We start from the raw sequence: 25,435 nt of genomic DNA on the forward strand, positions 1-25,435 counted from the left end.
TGCATCTGAGGCAGCTTGATCATTTTCCTGAATGGCTGACTGGTTTTCGGATTTCCGCGTGAACCGCAAGAAGAATTTCACATCAGTGGCACTTCTCTAGGGAGAGATGGTCTCAGCATTCAGAGAGTAAAGCTTCACAGTATTAAATACTGAGAGGGCGTTCCATCATGATTGGAAATATCACTTTTTTCATGGTCTGATTCAACATAGTTCAGTGGGGGCAGAATGCTGTCAAAGTTAGATGGCTCAGATCATTTTCATATCAAGCGAAGAAAGGAGCATGCTTTGAAGTTAAATCGGATTTGCTATTATATAACCCTAATGGATTATCTCTGAATTGTTAAAAGGGCTTAAAATAGAATAGATTTGTCTTATATTACTATCTCTGGCACTTAAATAAAAGACTGCTGGCTTGGCTTACAAACCTGAATTGTGGAGTCAAAGGCATGATGGCAGTTGAGCAGCATGAGTTTCATTTTACCACAGTTCCAACAACTTTATCTTTATTGACTTCCTTTGGAACCTTAATTTCTTGCGTCATGAGATCTCATCATCAGCCATCAGCAAATGCACAGCACACCATGTCAACACACACTTATTTGGTTATCAACAGCCCTTTCAACAGCTCTTTTCCTTTCTTGTTTTTCTGGCTGATGATAAAATTACAATGTTACATATTACTGTAAAATACAGCATTTCACAATAAACTCGCCTCAATCATAAAACTGATTTGGAATCAATTTATATAAATACTAATAGATCACGAATTATTGTATTCCACATTTATGTATTGTTAATCTAACAACATCCATCCATCCATCCATCCATCTTCTTCCGATTATCCGGGGTCGGGTTGCGGGGGCAGCAGCTTAAGCAGGGAAGCCCAGACTTCCCTCTACCTAGCCACTTCATCCAGCTCCTCCGGCAGAATCCCAAGGAGTTCCCAGGCCAGCCAGGAGACATAGTCTGCCAAGCGTGTCCTGGGTCGTCCCTGTGGCCTCCTCCTGGTAGGACGTGCCCGGAACACCTCACTAGGGAGGCGTCCAGGAGGCATCCTAACCAGATGCCTGAGCCACCTCATCTGGCTCCTCTCAACGCGGAGGAACATCCCTCCCGGATGCCCGAACTTCTCACCCTATCCCTAAGGGAGAGCCCGGACACCCTGCGGAGGAAACTCATTTCGGCCGCTTGTATCCGGGATCTTGTTCTTTCGGTCACGACCCACAGCTCGTGACCATACGTGAGGGCAGGAACATATATCGACCTGTAAATCAAGAGCTTTGCTTTTCGGCTCAGCTCCTTCTTCACCACAGCCTGTCTCAGAGAACCCAGACTCTGCTTCCTCATGGGAAGGCGTGTCACCGAAATTGAGGGGGTCTTCGAAGTATTCTCCCCACCGACTCACAACGTCCCGAGTTGAGGTCAGCAGCGCCCCATCCCCACTATACACAGTGTTGATGATGCACTGCTTCCCCCTCCCGAGATGTCTGATGGTGGACCAGAATTTCCTCAAAGCCGTCTGGAAGTCGTCCTCCAAGGCCTCACCGAACTCCTCCCACACCAGAGTTTTTGCCTCAGCAACCATCAAAGCTGCATTCCGCTTGGCCAGCCGGTACCCATCAGCTGCCTCAGGAGTCCCACAGGCCAAAAAGGCCTGATAGGACTCCTTCTTCAGCTTGATGGCATCCCTTACCGCCGATGTCCACCAACGGGTTCTGGGGTTGCCACCACGACAGGCACCGACCACCTTATGGCCACAGCTGCGGTCCGCATCGACAATGGAGGCGTGGAACATGGTCCACTCAGACTCAATGTCACCCTCGGAACGTGGGTGAAGTTCTGCCGGAGGTGGGAGTTGAAACTCCTTCTGACAGGGGATTCCGCCAGGCGTTCCCAGCAGACCCTCACAATACGTTTGGGTCTGCCAGGTCGGACCGGCATCTTCCCCCACCATCGGAACCAACACACCACCAGGTGGTGATCGGTTGACAGCTCCACCCCTCTCTTCACCCGAGTGTCCAAGACATGCGGCCGCAAGTCCGATGACACGACCACAAAGTCGATCATCTTTCTGCGCCCTAGGGTGTCCTGGTGCCAAGTGGACGTATGGACACCCTTATGTCTGAACATGGTGATCGTTAGGGACAGTCTGTGACGAGCACAGAAGTCCAATAACAGAACACCACTCGGGTTCTGATCGGGGGGGGGGGGGGGTTCCTCCCAATCACGCCCTTCCAAGTCTCACTGTCATTGCCCACGTTAGCATTGAAGTCCCCCAGCAGAACAATGGAGTCCCCAGTGGGAGCACTCTCCAGCACCCCCTCCAAGGACTCCAAAAAAGGTGGGTACTCTGAACTGCTGTTTGGTGCATAAGCACAAACAACAGTCAGGACCCATCCCTCCGCCCGTAGGCTACCCTCTCGTCCACCGGGTGAACCCCAATGTACAGGCGCCAAGCCGGGGGGCTATAAGTACACCCACATCTGCTCGGCGTCTCTCACCATGGGCAACTCCAGAGTGGAAGAAAGTCCAACCCCTCCCGAGAGGACCGGTACCAGAACCCAAGCTGTGTATGGAGGTGAGCCTGACTATATCTAGTCGGAACTTCTTGACCTCACACACCAGCTCGGGCTCCTTCTCTGCCAGAGAGGTAACATTCCACGTCCCAAGAGCCAGCTTCTGTAGCCGGGGAATGGATCGCCAAGGTCCCCGGCTTTGGCCACCGCCCGGCTCACAATGCACCCGGCCCCCTGTGGCCCCTCCCACAGGTGGTGAGCCCATGGGAAGAGGGACCCACATTGTCCTTTCGGACTGCGCCTGACCGGGCCCCATTGGTGCAGGCCCGCTCACCAGGCGTTCGCCTTCGAGCCCAACCTCCAGGCCTGGCTCCAGAGGGGGGCCCCGGTGTCCCGCGTCCAGGCAAGGGAAAACGTGGACCATTGTTTTTGTTCATCATTAGGGGTCTCTGAGCTATCCTTTGTCTGGTCCTTCACCTAGGATCTGTTTGTCATGGGTGACACTGCCAGGGGCACAAAGCCCCAGACAACTTGGCTCCTAGGATCATTGGGACACACAAACCCCTCCACTACGATAAGGTGACGACTCAAGGAGGAGATCTACTAACAACATATTAAATTTAATGTTTTTGTTTTTTTCAGATTTGATCCATTTTATAAAGTTGGATTGCGATTTGTGATTATCCAGTACTTATTAATATCATAAAATATTCTGTGGAATGTTGAGCAAAAGCTGAACTTTTTGGAAGGTGTGTGTCCTATCATATTTGGTATAAAACTGGCACAGCATTTCATTAAAAACATCATACCGACAGTTAAGCACTGGGGCGTCATTGTGATCGTCTTGGACTGCTTTGCCGTTTCAAGAACTAGATAACTTGCCATAATTGACCGGAAGTCAAATTCTGATCTCTACCAGAAACTCCTGAGAGAAAATATTCAGCCATAAGTTTAAGTGCTGTGGTATGACCTTAAATAGGCAGTTCACGTTGAAACAATTTTGCAAAGATGAGTGGGCCACACTTCCTCTTTCAGTACTATATTCCTGTACATGAGTGTTGTTTTTGTAGAAATACTTGATATGGGTGTTAATATCAGCATTTTAACATTATAGCTCATTATCAATTGTGTTTTTGAGGAAACTGCATATTTGACTTAACCGTCTTCAGGCTAACTCTTCTATTGTCCTTGACCCTGTTACAGATCCACAGCTCAATGTACCTGGAACTCTCGACTCTATAACGCAGCAGGTCACTGAGACTGTTCGCCGCCGTCGCCGCCGAGATGCCGGAGAAGACGTTTACAACATTGAAGTCCTGCTTGGAGTTGATGATTCAGTTGTCCGTTTTCATGGCAAGGAGCATGTGCAGAATTACCTGCTGACACTCATGAATATTGTAAGTTACTAGCAATTGTTGGAATACCTGCTCAGTCTAATTCCTGTATGTGTTGTTGGGTTGCACAGAATTAGGAATAGTGATGAGTGTTTCAGTGAACATGGGGGGAGGAGGGGCAGCGATACTACAGTATAAGACATAGATTCCTCCATTGGATAAATACTGTGGGAATCACTTCACTTCCTGTTTACCAGCAAGCCCAATATCCAGTCCATCAATACTTTTTCCACTTGAATTGCAGATGATTCTGTGATAGGTAAATAAATGAGAGATGTTTTAACATGGTGAAAGCAAATATACTGATTCCATATGAACAAGTTCATCTCACATATTCAAGATAGCAATATCTTTATTTCAAAAGATATTGAAATAATTAGTATAATTAGTATAAGTAAAAGTAGGAAGACATTGCTAAAATCAAAAGAAGGCCTAATGTTTGAAAAATGACATGAAAGAAGAAGTTCTATCAGTTTTATTGATCTCCCATGCAATGTCATTCAACAACCAAGGGGCAAGAAAAAATGTGAAGGAAGTAAAGGTGATGACTTTTCTTATATACTGTATTTTTCAAGTCAAGTCATGGTGAAATACATTTTTAGTTTAATGTGGCTGTGCGGAATTTCTCTTGGCTAGATGATTTCATCAGTTCAAACACAAAAGAGTATGATCTCAAACCCAAAGAAGCTATCTACATCTGTTTTGAACGATGTTGTACCAAGGGTGGTTTCATCAAGACACACTTGAGTGGCTTCTGACAACAGATCCATCGCAATCACTTGCTTCTGGAGGCGTAAGAGAATTTCAATCTTCAATTATCACTGATATCCACATGCAGCAGGAGAGATAAGCCATGTGCATCACCACTTTGCCTAAGCTCCAAGGCGAGGAATACCTTTAATGACACTTGGAATGCAGGAGGTAAACATCCAGATTATTTTTGATGTATTGTTGTGTGAAAGGTTTCAGAAGCTGCACCTCAGCAACTGGTCTGATAGACAGAGGACACAGGAGAAAAGCGATGGGCTGTAGATGATTGAGAAACACGCACACACATGCATGCACACACACACACGCACGCACGCACACATACACACACACACACACACACACACACACACACACACACAGTTATGCCCCAGCCTAGAGGAATACTTAAGCCCCGTTCAGGCTACAGGCATATCAGATTTCCTTCCATATTTGATTTTTAGGGTTGACTGTTCACACTCTTAATAGCAAGTGTCCAAATGCAATCTGGCTCTGTTCACACTGGGCCACATTATGGCCGAGCTGACAGGGTGCTGTAGCAGCGACGTTGGGGCAGAGGCGTAGTTCAGTGCGTGTGTGAGGTCATATAATTGCGACGCCGGGAACAACAACGGCGACGAACGTGAAGTTTGGTTACCTTAGCGTATTGGCGATATCACTGTATTGTAGAGGTAGAGAAAACACACACACACCAGACATTGTCAATTTCTTTTTCTGTGTTTTACCGCTCCGTAATGCGTGACATTCTTCCTTCTTGCACCTTCTTCTTGTGTGGTGAATATAACGTCGCGGTCCGCCATATCTGATCAGAGTGTTTGGAGCTGTTCAGACCTGCAGACGCCTCTGTCCCTATCCGACACAAAACTACCTCCCGGTTTCAATCCGTCCCGCAAAAAATCGGATGTCATGTGGTATGGGACAGTTCAGACTACACACGAGATATGCAACATCAATCTGGATGGGCTAAAAATCATATATAGGTGACGAGTCTGAACAAGGCCTTAGTATGACGTGCATAGGCTTCAAAGTCTACCCACCACAAGGGAAGGCTCACAGAAACCAGTACGAGTTCAACTATAGCAATTTTTATTGAAACTTCAGGGGGAGAAAAGCTAACATAACAAACAGAATCTACATGAACCCTAGCTTCCCTACCAATAAAACAAAAGGCTCGAGCCTACTTCCTAAAAACAGAAAACAGGAGAAATGCTCCACAGAACACAAACCTCATCACAAAAATTCCACAGTTTACATTAATCTCAACAATGCTCATTTCTTAGTGGTGGAAAAGCAGGGAGCATGAAGTGAAGACTGCCTTTAGTTCACTTAAACAGGGGTTCCACACCCTGACCAATCACGTGACAACCAACAAAGCACTACCTGCTTCCAATTCCCTCATTCCTTATAAAGAAAAAAACATAAAGCACTCAGGAGAGGAGGTGCGGCAAAAATATTATCCAAAAAAAATTGACCTGTGGGGTCATAACACACACACATACACACACACACACACACACACACACACACACACACACACACACACACACACACACACACACACACACACACACACACACACACACACACACACACAGTCTCTGAGAAACTGGTTGTAGTTCTGGATTTGATGTAGCTTCAGTGTATCAGCAGCAATCAATTGACCTGTGGGGTCATAACACACACACACACACACACACACACACACACACACACACACACACACACACACACACACACACACACACACACACACACACACACACACACACACACACACACACACACACACACACACAGTCTCTGAGAAACTGGTTGTAGTTCTGGATTTGATGTAGCTTCAGTGTATCAGCAGCAATCAATTACAGTACTCAACACTGACTACCTTCACCACTGGTCAAGTCCACATCTGCTCAGTGTATTTCTCTTTTAAACACCGTAATGCAGTCTGGACACTACCATCTGAAAAGATAACAATAAGAAAGGGAAGGGGTCCTATAGGCCTGCTTGACAGCCAGGTTTGTACACATACATGTGCAACATCAATTGGATTGAGGTCACTGTGATGATTAGCTCTATTTCTATCAATCTTAAGGGATTTTTTTTTCATATTTGGCACGCTTGAACTTAAGAATGAGTGTATGATATTTTATAGGGCTAAGTGGTCTGCAATCTCCAAAAAAATGTTCCTGTGGATTTACCCACAACAAACTAGTCAATCTACAGCCTTTAGAATACATTTTAAAATAACTTTTGAAAAGTAGCAGGAACCATTGAGAGAAGGCTGAGACAGAGTTTGAATATTACACTACTTTCTAAAGGGTCCTCATAATTGAACCTGATACAGTTGATGATATTTATGGTCCCTTCAGTTATCACATTTTTAGTAATACAAAACCATTTTGTAGAAGTGTTTAGTGGAATAATTTTAAGAAAACTGAATTTAGAGCGGCGGCACGGTGGCGCAGTGGTTAGCGCTGCTGCCTCACAACACGGCGGACCCGGGTTCGAGTCCCGCTCTGTGCGGAGTTCGCATGCTCTCCCCGTGTCTGCGTGGGTTCTCTCCGGGTTCTCCGGCTTCCTCCCACCTCCAAAAGCATGCGCTTCAGGTTGATTGGCCAGTCCCAAATTGACCATAGGAGTGTGTGTGTGTGTGAATGGTTGTTTGTTTGTTTCTATGTGGCTCCGCGGTACACTGGCGTCGTGCCCGGAGTGTCCCCCGCCTCACGCCCTGAGACTGCCAGGATAGGCACTGGCTACCCCGCGACCTGCGTTAGCAGATTAAGCGGGTTGGAAAATGAATGAATGAATGAATTTAGAGCATCCTACAAATATTTTTCTAAGATCCAATAAAATCCATGCAGGTGCATGTGGTTCAGATGTCATTGCTCTGTTCAGTGACACCCCCAATGGTCAATAAGGTGAAAAAGATGCTCTGACGACAATTAGCATAGATTTGTGTTCTGTAGGAATATATTTTCCACTTCCTCTTGTCCTGTGTGGAGGGCACTGACACATTGTGCAAAGTAGTGGAAAAGCTCAGCATGAAATCAGTGGCCCAGATTAAATGAAACCCACTGTGATGCTCACAAATGACCCTGGGTGCAAATTAAGCCTTCTCATGTACACCGCCTGTGACCAGAAACAGATATGGATTGCTCACTGAATCGAACAGCAGTTATCGAACATCCAGTCAGATGGTGGCAAAACAGCACCGTTTTATCAAAATGGTCGACATTTTGATAAAATTATTTTCGAAACAACTAGATATAACAAAGTCACATCTGGGAAAAAAGTATGGAGAAAATGCTTATGGTTTTAGGTTTAACAGTGGTCAGACTGCCTGACCCATGCAGTTCCTCTCGTATAACTTTAGGGGCTACAGAGAGCTATTTAAATTACACAAATCTGTGAGGGTCTCCCACTCTCACAATGCGTATGACCGTCCACATAAATTAGAAACAAAAGGTTGGAGGGATTGTATGTTCGAGTATTTGGAGTAAACATTACAGTCCATTTTGGACAATAAGGTTGGAAAAATTAAACTGGATTGCAAATACGTGATAATAATGATATGCCTACATTGGTTATAAATATATAGAAATTTCATTATTATCTCTTGTAAATGCAGACAAAACTTGTATCTGCACATAAAGGTAGATAGCACACCAAGTGTTTCTTTACTCTTAAACACTGCAAATGGCAATACAATTGCTGGTTGTAAAATTGCAGCTTGCATTATTTAGATGGTGATTAACATCTTTCTTTTCACACATCATGTATGAGCTGTTTTGATGATGATAGGGCACTCTTCTTCATTTTTCTCGCTCTCCCATCAAAGTAAAAACGTAGTGCCTTGACTGCTCTGTGGTTATAGTCAATCATGAAGGGTTTGTCTTGCTCTCCGAGTTGAAAATAGGAAGGAGAATCTATCGAAATAGATGAAAAATATGAGGTTATTTCGGTGAGTTGTTGATATCCCTAAGATTGACAAACTTTTTTTTGTGCTTCACAGGTCAATGAGATTTACCACGATGAGTCACTCGGCGTCAACATCAAAGTTGTCTTGGTGAGGATGATCATGCTGGGGTATGCCAAGGTGATTTTCACAGTTAATAAATTACCATATGTACCTGCATATTCAAACACTGCACAATCACTCAACACAATGAAAGAAATTGTCCCTTAGAGATGTGTGGGAAAAGGCAGTACTTCAGCTGAAAGACAAACATGCATATATCCTCAGTGGTTTGTGCCACTTCTAATATCATTACAGTATATTATCATTATCTCAACACTTTGCTGCGGTGTAGATTTTCTTATGGAATCAAGAGCCCATGGGAACTCAGAAATCAGCAGCTTTTTGTGCTCATGTCATTAATACGACAACGTAAGTGTAGTTGAGGGATATTAAAGGAACTGAATACTGAATAGGAAAGAAACTTTATGGTGATAACAGGGGTCGACTACTCATGAGTTCTTTCAAACCTACCGCAAATGCAAAGACATATTTGCAAGTCTTGAATGCCTCATTGAATCTCATCTATATCTTTTTTTTCCCAATTATTTTGTTGTCTGCTTATGATCATCTCATGCTCAATGACAGAATATCCATATGCTCCATCCCTCCTTATTCTCTTTTCCCCTGTCAGTCTATCAGCCTCATTGAAAGGGGCAACCCATCACGAAGCCTTGAGAATGTGTGCCGCTGGGCCTTTGTGCAACAGAAAGGAGACCCTGATCACACAGAACACCATGACCATGCAATTTTCCTGACTCGCCAAGGCTTCGGCCCCACAGGGATGCAGGGTAAGCAGTGGAAGCTTCTATTGGTTCCAAAGAGAGAATGTGATTGCCTGTGACATTTTGATCTGCCTTGTAGTGATTAACCTAAACACCGTTAAAGGAAGTTATAAATCTTGCTACATATCAGTACCTTCTGTTTGTTATTCAGGACTCTTGTTTATGCATGATGTCACTGGTCATGAAACACTGAGACAATCTTTACTTAATTTCAGTGGTTCAGTTTGTCCTGATGAATTGACTGTTAAATCTCTTTACAACACATTTAACAAGACACAAGTTCTTCAAGCTTCTCATTTAACAAACAAGTTTACCCAATGCAAATTGCAGTCTTTTCCATATGTATAAAACAGAAAATATATGCAGTACATGGTAAGATAAGTAATGATTAATAGTAATTTGCATTTGCCTGAAAATGTATGTTGGTGTGAGAGGGGTACAATTGTGTAGTCTCACAGGGAGTAGCTGTACTGTAGTCAGCTCAGTGAATAATTTCCAACTAGGATGGATTTGTGTTTTATTATACTTTGGTTACTGTGCAGGCAGTTCACCTCAGCAATATCGCCACTCGGGTTGGTATGAATAATATTATATGCAGTTTACATCACTCTCTGCAGTGCCTTCTCGTTCAAGGCTGTGCATGAGCTTTGCTGGTTTGTAATGTAAACATCACAAGTCAGTCCTTTTCAAAAGTTGGTAAGCGTCTTTTTTTCCATCTGTTTATGACAAGTAATACCTCTAGATGGGGAATTATACAGTGGTGAGTGATGAGAATTTTGTCTTCACTCAATGTGTGATTGGTTGTGTATAGCACAGCTTATTGTAAATTACCAATAAGTAATCAGGATTTCTTACTTTTTTTTGCAAAAATAAATCCTAATTTTAATGACATGAGCATTAACTGTTTCTTCGTTTAAAATAATAATTAGGTAATTATATTTTAAGGTATAGACTGCATCAGAATCACCAGTCAGTTTGATTCTATGATTTTCTCAGTAAAAAGTCACATAGAGCTATCTCTTTCCAAACCAGCAAGCTGCTTTTCCTGCTGCTATAGTCAGAAATAGAACAATTATATAAGATAGTGTAACATATGTTGAGGTCACAAAAGCTTAATTCAGTTGACCTGTATAGAAGCCCGCAATCTCGGTTGCGAGTCTCACCTAAAATCATAATGTCTTATGCTGGGTTCATGACAGCAGTATCTCCAACTGCTTATATTTCACTCAACAAGACAATCAATTAAACCAGCAAGGGGAAAATTTCACTGCTCAAAGCTTGCTCTTCTATAGCTCAGGTGACAAATTTGAGATTCCCACCCCAGTCTCATTTTAATTTTTGTATTTAAAATGTTTCTCCAAAAATTCACTAGGAGAAATAGGTGGGACTATTAGAAACTCTGAGAATTAAATTAGACATTGCTGAGATCTATTCTCAAATTAAAAAGGAGACGAAATTGAGATTTAGTGCATCTTTTTGCTACTGAGAAAAAAACTGAGACACAGGAGAAAAAAAGCCTTATTCTCAGTTTGTTACTATACAGTGCGCCCTCGCTTATTCGCGCATCAATAAGTGTGACTCCATCTCAAAGCAGATTTTTAGTAGGCAGTCACGTGATACTGTACGCACATTCTATTGGCCCACGGCATCCGGAAGTACGTTCTATTCCGTCAGTCTCGGACTTTCGTCAGACACAAAAGAGCTTTAAACAGTTGATAAGAGTGTGGGAAAATGTAATACAGATAGAAGGTAGTTTAATATCAATATGGGGAGGGTTCATAAGCGTTTAAATTATCGTAAATAATAAGATAGTTTGCAATCTCTATCGCGGATTCCTCAACCACGTGTAATTCTTGGAAAGACCGGAAAGACCGAGGTCGCACTGTACCAGGGAGTAAATAGGAAACAGCATTCACCAAGAAATGGTTGTTTAAATGCAAGAAAAATATTCAGCCAAAACCAAGCAAATCGTCCATCTTAACGTGTCTATAGGGATGATACTGTATGTGTGCCTTGCTCTGTTTTGCAGAACACTCAAAGGTCGGGGCTGATGTCAGTTCATATAATCATAGAAAAGATGTAATCAAAGCTATTCTCTGATTAGTGCTGTTCTTCAAATACGTCATTTGTCTTGTGTTTCAGTTTCCTTTACTCTTACTCTGTTGTGCCTGATGTCTTCTGCCATTAATTTTAGATGTTGAGCAGTCTACCTAAAGAGCAAATGAAAACCATTAGACATTTCTGAGAACATAAGCTATCACTCTTATCCAGTGGATGGTGACATGGGTTAGTTGCGGCATCTCCATGGAATAATGAACAGTCACAAATGAACATTATTTGACTTTGCATCATTGTTTGAAATAACCATATAATAAACAGAAAAAAATACCCATGTTATATTTGAAAACATGAGGACAAGATAACAAAAAAAATATTTCAATGGTATTATTTGACAGAATTAATGGCTATTTATTTCACTGGTCAGTGACACATATATTTATATCTAGTTATTTAATCTATTAGCAGTCAATTAAAATGTCATTGCAATAACAACTTGAATATACCATAAGTAGATACTTGACTCATATCACCCTGCAATGAATTCGGGGGTAGCCCCTGGCCACTTGTCCAGGGTGTACCCCACATCTCGGCCAATGTCAGCTGGGACGAGAACGAGTAAGGAAGAGGGAGGAAGGAAGGAAGATTACATGTCAGTACAATAGTACAATAGTAGTGGAATAATACTATTATCACAACTACTACTACCAAAACAACGTGGCTTAGATCCCTTGGACAATAAGCCCAACAGTTACAAGGACACTAGTCAGTGCACTAGTCATCATTAATAGTCAGTGCATTTGAATACTCTAAGTCTGGGGTGTCAAACTCATTCTCACCGAGGGTCACATCAGCATAACAGCTGTCCTCAAAAGGCCAGATGTAACTGATTAATTGCAAAGAAAAAATATGTTTATTTTTAGACACTGACCTTTTATGCTTTCGCGGGCCACATTAAATAATGTGGAAGTTTAACTCATGTGCTCTAAGTGGTCCATTCATGAAACTAAACATATACAGGCATGGTTACTCGTCTTTTATTAAATTACTTTCACTATTGCTTGGTATGTGAAGTACTGCCTCAAGAATGTTTGAAGGATCTGGGAATCGTTTTCCCTCACCACTGGCAGTATATACTGGTGCAGGGTTAGGGTTAGGTTTGATGAAGAGTAAAGTTTGAGGAGGACTGATAAAGAAAAGATAAGGAGATGACTGTTGGGCTGATTGTAAAAGTCAGGATGCACATTTCAGTAATCTACTCTCTGTGAGGGTATTCTGTAAGTGCCATGGGTTTGAACCTTTGAAACATTTCATCATTCAACAGTATCTTTTTGCCTCCAATCATTTATTTATTTTTATTTTATTTTACATCCTGTTATAATCCCTAAAAGGAAATTAAGAATGCATGATCTAGTATGTTAGTCAGTCACTCGCATGCATATTAGTGTGTACAGGCCCCTTTAATACACACAACCACACACAAGGGGGCCTGTAAGCATGCAGGGGGAGGAAGAGTGGCGGGCAGCCCGTTTTGTGGAATGCCCAAATGAGGAGCCTGTGAGGGGGATGTCGCATTGCTGAAGGGTGCCTCTGCAGTTCTCCGGAGGTGAGCTGACACCTCCCACTGTCAGCTCACACCCCGGATGTTTTTGGGCGGGAGCGGAAATCGAACCGCTGATCTTGGAACATTGGACGCTCTACCGCTGACTCTATCACTGAGCCACTGCCGCCCCATTTATGGCATAGTATGCTTTTGTTTATCGCCAAAGGGCTTCCAGTGCCATTTTTTTTACAGAATCATATTTGGTTTAAAATGATATTTGCTCGGAAATAAAAAATTTCCTCACTTGTCCTGTACTTTCTGGCTTTTCTCACTCACAAATCTGAAAAAAAAGTTACAGTAAAACTTATATCACACATATCCTTTTTTTATATCCAACTATTGTTTCTTATATTTCTGTTAGCAGCATTTGTTTTGAGTTGCAAGTGCACATTCTAATTATGATAATAATGATGTATCATTTTTGTCCTTTTTCAAGTGATATTGCTAAGGCAGCTCTCAGCTCTGTCATTTTGTTTCAGATCACCTGTGATTTTTTACCTCATTCAATAATTTCTCTTTCTTCCTGATGTCCTATAGGTTATGCTCCAGTCACAGGGATGTGCCACCCAGTCCGCAGTTGCACCCTGAACCATGAAGATGGCTTCTCCTCAGCCTTTGTTGTTGCTCACGAGACTGGACATGTGTAGGTTTCTCTTATGTTCTCCTTTCTCTGTTTGTGTCAGAGCATTAACTCCTCAGCACGTCCCTCTTCCTGAAGTGACACTGTGGTGTCTGCGTCCCTCTCTCTTAGTGTGAAAATCTTCTAGGGAATTTTATCCCTTGATGTTAATGTAAACTGACACGAGGCACCTTTAAGCACGTTGGCCCAAAGCACTTCGACATTAAACATGCTAGCTTTCATTGAATTGAATTGGTTTTTTTATTGACAACATGCCCAAAAGCTCAGTGTCTCCAACCCTTGAGCTTTTGCATGTTTTCCGACCTTTGAAAGTTGAACAGGTCTTACTTCCTGCACTGTATTACTCTTCAATTTTTTAGGAGTTATATGTAATGCACTATGTACCACAGGGTTAATGATCCTTTCAATCTGTTACTTTTCTAAGGCTTGCAGCTACATATAACTTTAAAGTGCTGTAAAGTGTCGTGCTGTTTTTGGTATCCCAGCATACACAATTAAAGAACCATAGGTCATATTGCACTCACTTGAGCACATAACCCTGGACAAACATTTCTAAACCATTTTTCACTCTGCTCCCATCTGGCGTCACATGAAGAATGCTTACTGAAAATGAAAAAGACACTTTCAGCAGAAATCACGTTGTCTTTAGCATGGCAGTGCTTGTTGTTTTACTCCCAAGGGGGTCAATGTACACAGTGTGTGACCAATTTTTATCTGTAGTAAGTCATTCACGATGATTCCATTGTAGTATTGTGACATCTGTTTGAAGTATTGCACTTAAACAGATATTTCAGTTGTGAGCCATATATGTGTGTGACATTGCATGTGTATTAAAGTGTAAAACAATGTATCCATGTGGGAATAATAAAGTATTGTTCTTCTTTTTACCTCTCCTTGAGCAGATTAGGTATGGAACATGATGGCCAAGGCAATCGCTGCGGAGATGAGACAGCAATGGGTAGCGTGATGGCTCCACTGGTGCAGGCGGCTTTCCATCGATACCACTGGTCAATGTGCAGTGGGCAGGAGCTGAAGAAATACATCCAGTGGGTGCACGTTTGCAGTTAATGTTCACAGTGTATCATTATCAAACAATTTGGACCGTTTAAATATAAGGGCCCTAAATAGCTATCATTGTTACTGACCATGGTCGTCCTGAGTATAAATACAGTACTAGCAATGCAATAATGTAGTCTGTTTTTTCCTTAAACCATGGTTAGTCTTTTGATAGAGTTTATCACTTTAAGTTAACTGAAAAGCTACAGTTTTATATTTCCATCAATCCCTCCATCTTCTACTGTTATCCGTAGTGGGGTCGCAGGGGCAGCAGCTTCAACAGGGAGCCCCAAACTTCCCTTTTCCTGGCCACATCCACCAGTTCTGACTGGGGTATCCCAAGGCGTTCCCAAGCCAGTGTTGAGATATAAACCCTCCACCCTCCACCTGGTCCTGGGTCTGCCCCTAGGGAGGTGCTCCGGAGGCATCCGCACCAGATGCCCAAACCAACTCAGCTGACTCCTTTCCACCCAAAGGAGCAACGACTCTAATCTGAGCCCCTTGCAAACAGCACTTTTTCTCACCTTGTCTATAAGGGAGACACCAGCTATCTGCCTGAGAAGGCCCATTTCTGCCGCTTTTATCTGCGGTCTCATTCTTTCGGTCATGACCCATCGCTCATGACCATAGGTGAGGGTACAAACGAAGATTGAACGGTAGATGGAGAGCTTTGCCTCTCAGCTTAGCTCCCTCTTTGTGGCAACAGTGCGGCAGCCCTGGCGAAGGCCAACAGCCACCCAGAATAAGTCTGACTTACTGCCGAGAACCCAAACGCAGCTCTGACTTTGGGCGTACAGGGATTGGATGGCCTTGATGAAGAAGAAGAAGAAGTATACTTTATTGATCGCCGCAAGGGGAAATTAAAAAGTCACTCGGTTAGTTGACAAGTATACAGGCCCCCTGAACACAGCACACAAGGGGGCCTGTAAGCATGCAGTTAGTACAATCACATTAAACTACACACATCAGGGAGGCAGAGTGTCGGGCAGCGGCTTCGGAACGCACCCCAATTTTGAGCAGCTTGTAGGGGGGAGGGTGCCTTGCTCAAGGGCGCCTCGGCAGTGGCTGGGAGGTGAGCTGACACCTCCCACTGTCAGCTCACACTCCTGGTGACATCATGGCGGGAGCGGGATTTGATCCGCCGATGGCTGGGGCGATCCGTCTACGAGACATCTGCTCTACCGCTGAGCCACTGCTGCCCCAGCCACTGCCGCCCCAAGGAGGCAGAGGAGAGGCCCCTTCACCCCATACTCCTGCAGTACCTCCCACAATAAGTCTCTGGGGACCTGATCGTATGCCTTCTCCAAGTCCACAAAACACATGTAGACTGGATGGGCATACTCCAGTGACTTGCGGTATGGTTCATGGCTGGTGAGGCACTGATCTCATCACAATTAGATTTATAAACATATGAACCTACAGTGTAGCTTATTCACCATTTAATTATCAACAGTGGGTGGGTTATTTTTAAAGTCTCAGAGTAGAATTATTTACACGTACAAACTATAACACACAAATAAGCACAATTGATTAAAAAATATGTTATGCTGTTACCTACATGTTTACGTGATACTTATAAATGAAGTCCATGTGCCGCTCCTTCTGAACAAAAACAGCGAAAAAAAATTATATAGTAAGGCAAGGCTAGTGGAAAACAAATGAATAGCTGTAGTTTGCTATCATTCCTTCTTAGTCAGACAGCATCGTGCCTCACATAGTGCCTTGTCCCAGCCTTTTCAGGACCACTCAATTCAAGAAAGACGTTACACTCATGCAGTTGTTGACAAAAGAACACTGTACATTATATACATTAGCTAAATTGTGGAAATTTAGTTCATAGAGTAAACATGTTTCAAGATTTTAATAGCGACATATAGAGAGATAGCATTACGGTCTCACTGTCTAGAATACCAACAGTTAGTCAACCCATTGCACAATCCGTGAGATACCAGGTACACTTGTGAGCATCCTTGTGCTCGATGGTGTAAGTTATGGACAATCCATGACTAGCACATTTACGGACCCTAAGAAAGCTGAATACTCCAAGCTGCTATTTGGTGCATATGCACAAACAACACCCTTAAGGCATAGGGAGGCGACCCTCTCATCCAGCAGTGTAAACTCCAACAGCGGCACTCAGCAGGGGGCTTGTGACACCCGCCCTGCGCCTCACGCCTGACGCAACTGTACTCATGTAGAGGAGGTAGAGTGGCGGGCAGCTCCTGCTTGTGCCCCCAAATGAGCAACTTGTAAGGGGGATGGCGCCTTGCTCAAGGGCGCTTCGGCAGTGCTCCAGAGGTGAGCTGACACCTCCCACTGTCAGCTCACCTCCGGGTGTTTTGGGCGGGAGCGGGAATCGAAACCGCCAATCTCAGATCATTGGACGACCCGCTCTACCGCGCGCTCTACCACTGAGCCACTGCTCAGTGGTAGAGCTCAGTGGTTGGTAAAAATCCACGTTGCCTTTTCGGGCTAAGCCCAGCTGGGACCCGTGCCAGACGTAGGCCCCAGGCTTCCTGCAGACAGGGTCACTTGTTTCCCTTTTCGTTCTTTCATGAGGTCTTCTGAACCATTTTTTGTCTTGTCCTTCAGCTGAGATCTTTTTGCCTTGAATGACCATTCCACGGGTACAAGACTCCCGAAAACATAGTTCCCAGGATCCTTAAGGCACACAAACCTCTCCACCATGATATGGTGATGGTTCCTTGGAGAGGAGTTTAATATTTGTTTAATATTTGTTGAGACAAATTTTGCTGTATTGCTTCTGAGGAAAAGGCTATTTGGCTAAAGTAACTGAAGTACTGAAACAAATGGTTTTACGTTTGATTATTTTTAAACAGCTTCAAGAGCACGCTGGGAATTCTTCTATGGATCTATGGCCTGTGCTCAGTTCATAGACATTGACTTTTTTCACTCAACTGTAAAATAATCAATTTCTGGGAGACAGAGTTCAGCGGAGCATTGACACGTAACAAACTGAAGGGCATTAAAGGCTATGACAAGGGCAATCTGCAATCAGTTTTTGTATACTAAAGCTTTTTAGACCTGGAACCATTACAGAGAAAAATCAAATTATGGTTAGGCATTATGAACATGAAGTATTGTAAATGTGAACCTTGGTTCTGAAAGCAGGAGTGAGATCATGTCTGTAATCATGTTATGTATACATGAGGCTTACAAATCATGGTTTTCTGACAGTGCAAGCCGAATGATACCCAACACAAAGAAGTGATTTACATCAACCAATCAATCTCTTTTCGTGACTTTGCCATACACAGCTAAGTCCATCCATCTGACATAAAAGGAATATATAAATGGTTATTCCTTTGCTTTACCCAGCATAGAATCCTCTTTTATTCCACCTGTTTTTGGTTTATCCGATGAATTGGAAGATAAATGGAAATCAAAATGAAGGTAAAATAGTTCCTTTAGGTCTCATCTGTGGTCATATTGTGCCCCTTTAAAGCATAAAAAACAAAGAAGTACAACAAAATGTATTCTTTGTACTTTGTATATCAAAATCAATACTGCAATCCTTTCTTCGGGTAAAAAGAAAATATGAAGTGATCCTGTGTAGTTTAAACAAATCTTATCATCACCCATCAATCAAACTCAATAGCCATGGAGTCATGTTTAGCAGGGGTTTCATTGGCAGAAATAAATATTATTGGACTTTATTTTTATATTTAACTATATTCACTATCAACTACAACTATGGCAAAAAAGGACTTGATCTCTACTCTAACCATTGATATTCAATCTTCAGAGCTAGAAGCAACATAATTCTGCTTCTAAACTAACTTAAATGTTATTTTTTAATAGATAGCCAATGTGTTATAGCTATGAATTAATCAACTGACTTAATAATGAATTAATGTAGTCCACAATATCAGCAACATTCACATAATAAGCATAGCATAATAATATTCAGGGTGAATATAGAGCATTGGACAAGTATCCAATGAAAGCCTCTAGGCAGTGATGGTTAAATTTCATAGAACAAAATGAAAGGGTTTTTACATCCCACAAAGGGGATGTATTGTAATTGTCAGTGTTAGTGTGTTCGTCTGTCCCTCCGTCCATCCGTCCGTCCATCCGTCTGTTTGTCCACCAAATATCTTTGCAACTGTCACAGATAGAAAGATGAAACAAAAAAGCATATTACTCGGGCGGCAAAGGGGATGAAAATGAGATGATGACCTGGACCTTGAGGAAACTAGGTCAAGGTAAAAGTTTAACTTTTGTACACTCAGGAACCGGGTAAGATAGAAAGTCAAGGGAGAAGGCCAGTGTGAGTATGAGAACACACAAAGACTGACAATTACAATGCATCACCACTTTGAAATGGTATGTAATGAACCAGAAAATCATAAATGATTAGTCAAATACAAGTCATGATGAGTACAAAAGGACTGTGATGTTTCATTGAGAAATGTAATGATGTCCAAATTATTCTATAGTGGTCTATGAATAGATTGTCTGAAAACAATATAGAGATTAATCAATAATGAAAGTAAACATTAGTTGCAGAGTAGTAGAGGAAGTTATATCCAGTCTGATTGTGATATATTTATACAAGGTAAATGTCTTGGGAATATCGAGTGTTAGTTCAGGGTTTGGGGCAGCATGTTGGCACAGTGGGAAGTGTTGTTGCCTCACAAGAAGAAGGTTCTGGGTTTGAATCATTTCTGCATGGGGTTTGCATGCTCTTCCTGTGTCTATGTGGGTTCTCTCCAGGTCGTCTGGCTTCTTCCCACCTCCAAAAACATGCACATTAGGTGAATTAGTCACTTTAAACTGAGTGTAGGTGTAAATGTGTGTGAATAGGTGTTTGTCTCTCTATGTGGCCCTGCAATTAACTGGCAACTTATCCAGGGTGTGCCTGGCCACCAGCCCAATGTCAGCTGGGATAAGCTCCAGAGTAAACCAGTGACCCAGATTCGGCTAAGTAATTGAAGATGAGACGATTATTGATTGTCTCATCTTCAAGAACATATATGAATGACTGAATTATTTCAGCAGTTGAAATGAAAGTCGCTTCTTTTCTTCATTTTCTGAAAGCACATACGACTGTCTTTTGGACGACCCTTTCAAACACGACTGGCCGCAGCTTCCTGAACTTCCTGGCATCAACTACTCCATGGATGAGCAGTGTCGGTTTGATTTTGGAGTGGGCTACAAGATCTGCACTTCAGTGAGTATAGCTTTTTGCTTTAAAAATGTGTGCGCGCGTGTGTGTGTGTGTGTGTGTGTGTGTGTGTGTGTGTGTGTGTGTATACACACATACATATATACATACATAATATATACTAGCTGGAACCGGTTGAAATTCCAATCCAATCCAATCTTTATTTGTTGAGTTCTTTACCACAACCGCAGTCGACCAAAGTGCTGTACAGGCGAGTAAATAAAAAAGAACAAACATTATAGATAAAAGACAAAATGGCTCAAATATTCTAAGTAAAATTAATCAATTAAAAACATGAAATATGGACAAAAGCAAAAGCATGTAATCAGAGCAATAAAAAATAAGATAAAATAAGATAAGATAAAATAAAATCCAGTGTCTATCTAGATGTTAAACGCCAAGGAGAAGAGGTAGGTCTTCACAAGAGATTAAAAACAGACAGAGAAGAGGCCTGTCTGATTTGCTGAGGCAGATTATTCCACAATTTAGGCGCCACAACAGCAAATGCACGGTCCCCTCTGAGCGTCCGTTTGGTTTTAGGCACATTCAGGAGCAGCTGATCAGCTGACCTGAGAGAGTGAGCAGGTACATACAGGTTTAGAAGCTCAGAGAGGTAAGAGCATTCAGGGATTTAAATGTAAATAAAAGAATTTTAAAATGGATTCTAAAATGTATGGGCAGCCAGTGGAGTGAGGCTAAAATGGGGGTAATGTGCTCATGCTTACGGGTGCTGGTCAACAGACGTGCAGCAGCGTTTTGGACCATCTGGAGACAGGAGATGGAAGAAGCACTCACCCCCACATAAAGGGAATTGAAATAGTCCAGCCTAGTGGTGACAAAGGCGTGGATAACTATTTCAAAGTGTTGCCTCGAAAGAATTGGTTTTATTTTGGCCAGCTGCCTCAAATGATAAAAGCTTGACTTCACTACTGCCCTGATCTGGCTGTCAAGCTTGAGACCTGAATCCATTTTTACCCCAAGATTAGTCATGCTTGGCTTGATATGCTGGCCAAAGATCTCAGATCTGGAAGGGGTGTACCAGCGGTGCCACCAAAAAACATCACTTCGGTTTTCTTTTCATTGAAACTCAAAAAGTTCAGAGCCATCCAGGCCCTAATGTCATCAAGATATATAACTAATGCAGCAATAGAGTATGCATTGTTCTTTTTGAATGGGACATAAATTTGGCTGTGATCCGCATAGCAGCGGTAGTGAATCCCATGCATCCTAAGTATGGAGCCAAGCGGCAGCAGATAGAGAGAGAAGAGGGCCTAGAACTGAGCCCTGTGGGATCCCACACAAGAGAGGAGCAGAGGAGGACACCGAGTCGCCAAGGCTGACACACTGACCACCCTAGTGCTATGCCCGTGATGCCCACCCACTGTTCCAAGCAGGAGATCAGGATTTCATGGTCCACTGTATCAAATGCAGCAGTTAAGTCTAAAAGCACTAAAATAACACAGTCACCAGAGTCTGTAGCTAAAAAGACATCATTAAAAACTCTTAAAAGAGCTGATTCTGTGCTGTGCAGGGTTTTAAAACCGGATTGGAAAACCTCAAGAATATTGTAGTCTTTTAGAAAGTCTATTAATTGACTGTAGACTACTGTATCTTCTCATGGATTTTTGAGAGAAAAGGTAGTTTGGAGATCGGCCTGAAATTGGCAAGAGCTGTAGGATCTATCCCAGGTTTTTTGATCATGGGTTGCACTAATGCATGTTTAAAATACACAGGGACGACACCTGAGGAGAGACCGCTATTAATAATTGTGAGAACAGAAGTTCCAACCGTGAAGAAAACCTCTTTAAGCAGTCGAGGAGGGACAGCATCATTGTAGAGCCTGAGGGCCTCCAAAACCATAATACCAGACTTCATACAAAACAGGGGAAAAACCTATTGGTATTATAAACCAAGCGCACCCATCAGAGAGTTCTCCTACCAGTAGGCAGTGCATCTCAGTCTGACCCAGAACTAACGTCGGCGTCTTTGGCGAGGAACGTGAACGAATGAATGAATAAATAAATAAATGTATAAGCCTTATGACTCATAAAGAAACAGACGAACAAATATCCAACTGACAAACATGTTTATCAACGCATCTTCGACGTGGAGCTCAGTGGTACCTCTATTTATGAAATTAATTGGTTCCGGAAGAAATTACGTAAGTAGAAAATTACGTAAGTAGAGACACGTTTTCCATGCAAATGTCCTAATCCTTTCCAAGCCCCAAAAAATTCCGACATAAATGTTTTATGAAGCATAAAAATGCATCACAACATGTAACAAATAAATGTTACGATTAGATTATTGCACAATAAATGAAAGTTGTGTGTAATGTAAAAAACAAAGAATAGAGTAAAGAATAATAATGATGGTCATTTACCTTTTAACTGCTGTTCCCATTGTTTTTTGCCCTCTTTGGTTCATGAGCTCCTATCTCACGATGCCGAACAACAGAGTGAATTCCAGTCCTCCTTTTGAACTTCTCCAATCACCCACGCAATGCCTTAAACTCCTAAAACTTCCTTTTGTTTTAATAACGTGGTGATTGTAGATGCATTATGGCCAGATTCTTTGGCGAGATCAACCAAACGCATCCCTTTCTCATGCTTTTCTATGATCTCTTGCTTTGTTTGTACGGACAAAAAAACTATTTTCTTCGTCTTTTCTTTTCCTCTTTTCTCCGTCATTTTCTTGATGTCCATAGTGAATACGTACTCAAAAAGTTATTATATTTGCACAAAACTATCACACTATCTCACAGGTCGAGTGCCGAATGCCGAAGACACTCCATAAACACCTCTAGCTCCACACAAGTGGAGTGGCATCCCTCTTAACCAATGGGATGCCAGGAAGATATGTAATAGCCAATGGCAGAGCAGCTATGAGTATGTTGCGTTCAGGAACCTGTGGGAGATTCAAGTATCAGCCGATACTGTGTTTTTATTCGAGTATCAGCCGATACTGTGTTTTTATTCGAGTATCAGCCGATACTGTGTTTTTACATTACGTAAGTCGAAATTTCTTTTGTAAGTAGAGGTAATATTTTCCTGCTGAGAAATTTCGTAAGTAGAAAATTTCATAAGTAGAAAATTTCGTAAGTAGAGACATTTGTAAGTAGAGGTATCACTGTACATCAGAAAGTAGCCTGTTTTAACTCTGTCCATTCTGTGAAGACCAGGTCGCACGCATGACGTCACAGCGGTTTTCGTCACAGGGAGACGCACCCCCGGATAGAAAAGTTTCGGTTACAGTGTCCATACAACAATGCATACCGGCCTTTTCAAAAAACTTTACTTTGGAAGCGTTTTGGTCCCGAATATCTGCGTTATCTTGTGGACGAAAGGTGTAAGTGCAACAAAACGCCTCGCTGCTCGATGCCTTACGCCATATTGTTCACGTGATTCTTTCTGGCAGATGCGCCGTGATTGGTTGGACAGGTAGTGGGTGGAGTTAAAACATGACACCATAAAGTTTTTTTAATTGCGCTCATTCAAATATATAGGTGGGGAGATACACGTATTTATATTTCATCAAAATTAATTAACAATTAATAGCTGTTAATTGATAATTAATAGTTAATGATTCATAATTAATTTTTTGACCTCCTTTCTGGTGAAGACAAGGTAACCCAGTGTTCTCTGAAAATGGTTTTGCGTCAAGTTTGTTGTTGACAGATAAGAAAGAAATTAACAGTCAGTTATGCAATTAGGCAATGTGGAAAAGTCTGAAGGCAGCTTGTTGATTAGAGCAGTAGAAGTTGATGGACATTTTCTAATTTGAAACTCATTGTAATAATTACTTGCTATTTTTACTAAATACTTGAATGGCTTACTAAATTAGCATTTTCTTTTCTATTCATCACTGGTTCATATGTGAATAAAAATTGCAGTGTAAAGCTGTCAAAGAGAATAATGGCAGATGATTAACACATTTTTTCGGTTGGGGGATTTTCTGGACATGTTTTACATTAACATAAATGATTTCATCATCTGTTGTTTCAATTCTCATGTGCCAAATAGGCCACCATTTTTATTTAAACAAGTAAAAATAAAACATGAGCTTCGAATCAGTAACTACTGGTCTACACAGGCCTTGTGGAGTACTCCAAACACAGGTCCTTCAGTTCTTCTCTCTAATCATTAACTTTACACAAGCATAGACAGACACACGGGGGGATCCTGAGCTACTGTTGGATTAATGAGGCCAACTGTATAGCAGTTGTTTATTCCACCCTGTGAGATTATTTTTGTGTCAGCAGCTAAAAAGTTTTTTTTTGTTAGACTGAATATTCAATCCAACTAATTATCTTTTGGTGTTCTGTGAACAAAGAGCCAGCCACTCGAGCAAAGGGACTTGTTTGAAGGGAAAAACTTAATCTCTCCAGGATTCAAATACCCAAGTGTTTTGTGTTTTTCTTTTGTCCTAATGAAGTGGTTTTAGATGACTGACCCCTATCTATCTGTGCCTTTAATTTGTTAGAATGCACATTAGTGTCTTGGAAGAATTTCACGTCATAGGAAAACAGTAAATTCACCAGCAGTGGACGTGGAACTAGTTTCGGTCTTAAAACTCTAATAGCACTGTAAAACTATTGTTTTTTTCATCAGTGTGTATAGGGACAGTTGTAACTAGAAAACACTCCCCCTACCATGACATTTCATTACACTCAATGAAAGTTAGATTGCAACACATGTTTAAAGGACCAAAACTGTTGAAATAATAGATTTTATAAATGTCAGGACTTGATAACAAAAATTTCATCATAGCATTGACATCTTTGTGTTTCTGTGTAGAGGAGTAATAAATACATTGTGAGACAGCAATGTTGCTGTTTGAACCAAGGAATAGACAAATGTATATCGTGACTCATTGAAGCCACAGAGAAATTTTAAGATGCTTTCTATTTACGAATCCTCCAGGCAAAGGGATGCTTCTGGTAGCTCTAAGAACAATTTTGTCTAACTTCAATATCAGTATTTCAATATTGAAAATTCCTGAAAATTACTTGCCAGCTTCTTCTTCTTTTTTTTTTATTTAAAAAAAAATCCTGAAAATTACTAATAGCTTCTTACACCAGTGGCCCAACTGAAAGCTGTTTCTAAAGAAAAAACACATTAATTCTCTTATTTCAAGCCAAAGTCAAAGTCAGCTTTATTGTCAAGTGTACCATATATGCAGGCCATACAGCACAGATGAAATTGCAGTCCTCTCTGACCCATGGTAGACAGGCAGTACAACACAGACGGTACAACAGGCAGTACAACACAGGTAGGACAACACAGACAGTACATCAGACAGTACAGCAAGAAGTATGAGATGAAACACAAGGGATGGTAAACATCTCTATACACTCTAATCCCGTAGGGGAAGTGACGTGTGCGCAGTCCCTGAGTTGACGGGGAGAGAGAG

The 25,435-nt window shown here is 42.0% G+C and overlaps 1 protein-coding gene across 3 annotated transcripts in view; it reads left to right on the forward strand.

Annotated features, from left to right (window-relative positions):
- adamts3 (ADAM metallopeptidase with thrombospondin type 1 motif, 3) overlaps nt 1-25,435 on the forward strand; it is a 111,582-nt gene that overhangs the window by 56,988 nt on the left and 29,159 nt on the right. For all 3 annotated transcript variants that reach the window (XM_068311149.1, XM_068311150.1, XM_068311151.1), the window contains exons 5-10: nt 3,720-3,913; nt 8,691-8,774; nt 9,328-9,484; nt 13,677-13,782; nt 14,682-14,825; nt 19,897-20,029. In XM_068311149.1, the coding sequence (XP_068167250.1) occupies nt 3,720-3,913; nt 8,691-8,774; nt 9,328-9,484; nt 13,677-13,782; nt 14,682-14,825; nt 19,897-20,029 (818 nt within the window). The remainder of the gene's footprint in view (nt 1-3,719; nt 3,914-8,690; nt 8,775-9,327; nt 9,485-13,676; nt 13,783-14,681; nt 14,826-19,896; nt 20,030-25,435) is intronic.

Source organism: Antennarius striatus, chromosome 3 (genome assembly GCF_040054535.1).
Source record: "Antennarius striatus isolate MH-2024 chromosome 3, ASM4005453v1, whole genome shotgun sequence".
Classification (NCBI taxonomy): domain Eukaryota; kingdom Metazoa; phylum Chordata; class Actinopteri; order Lophiiformes; family Antennariidae; genus Antennarius; species Antennarius striatus.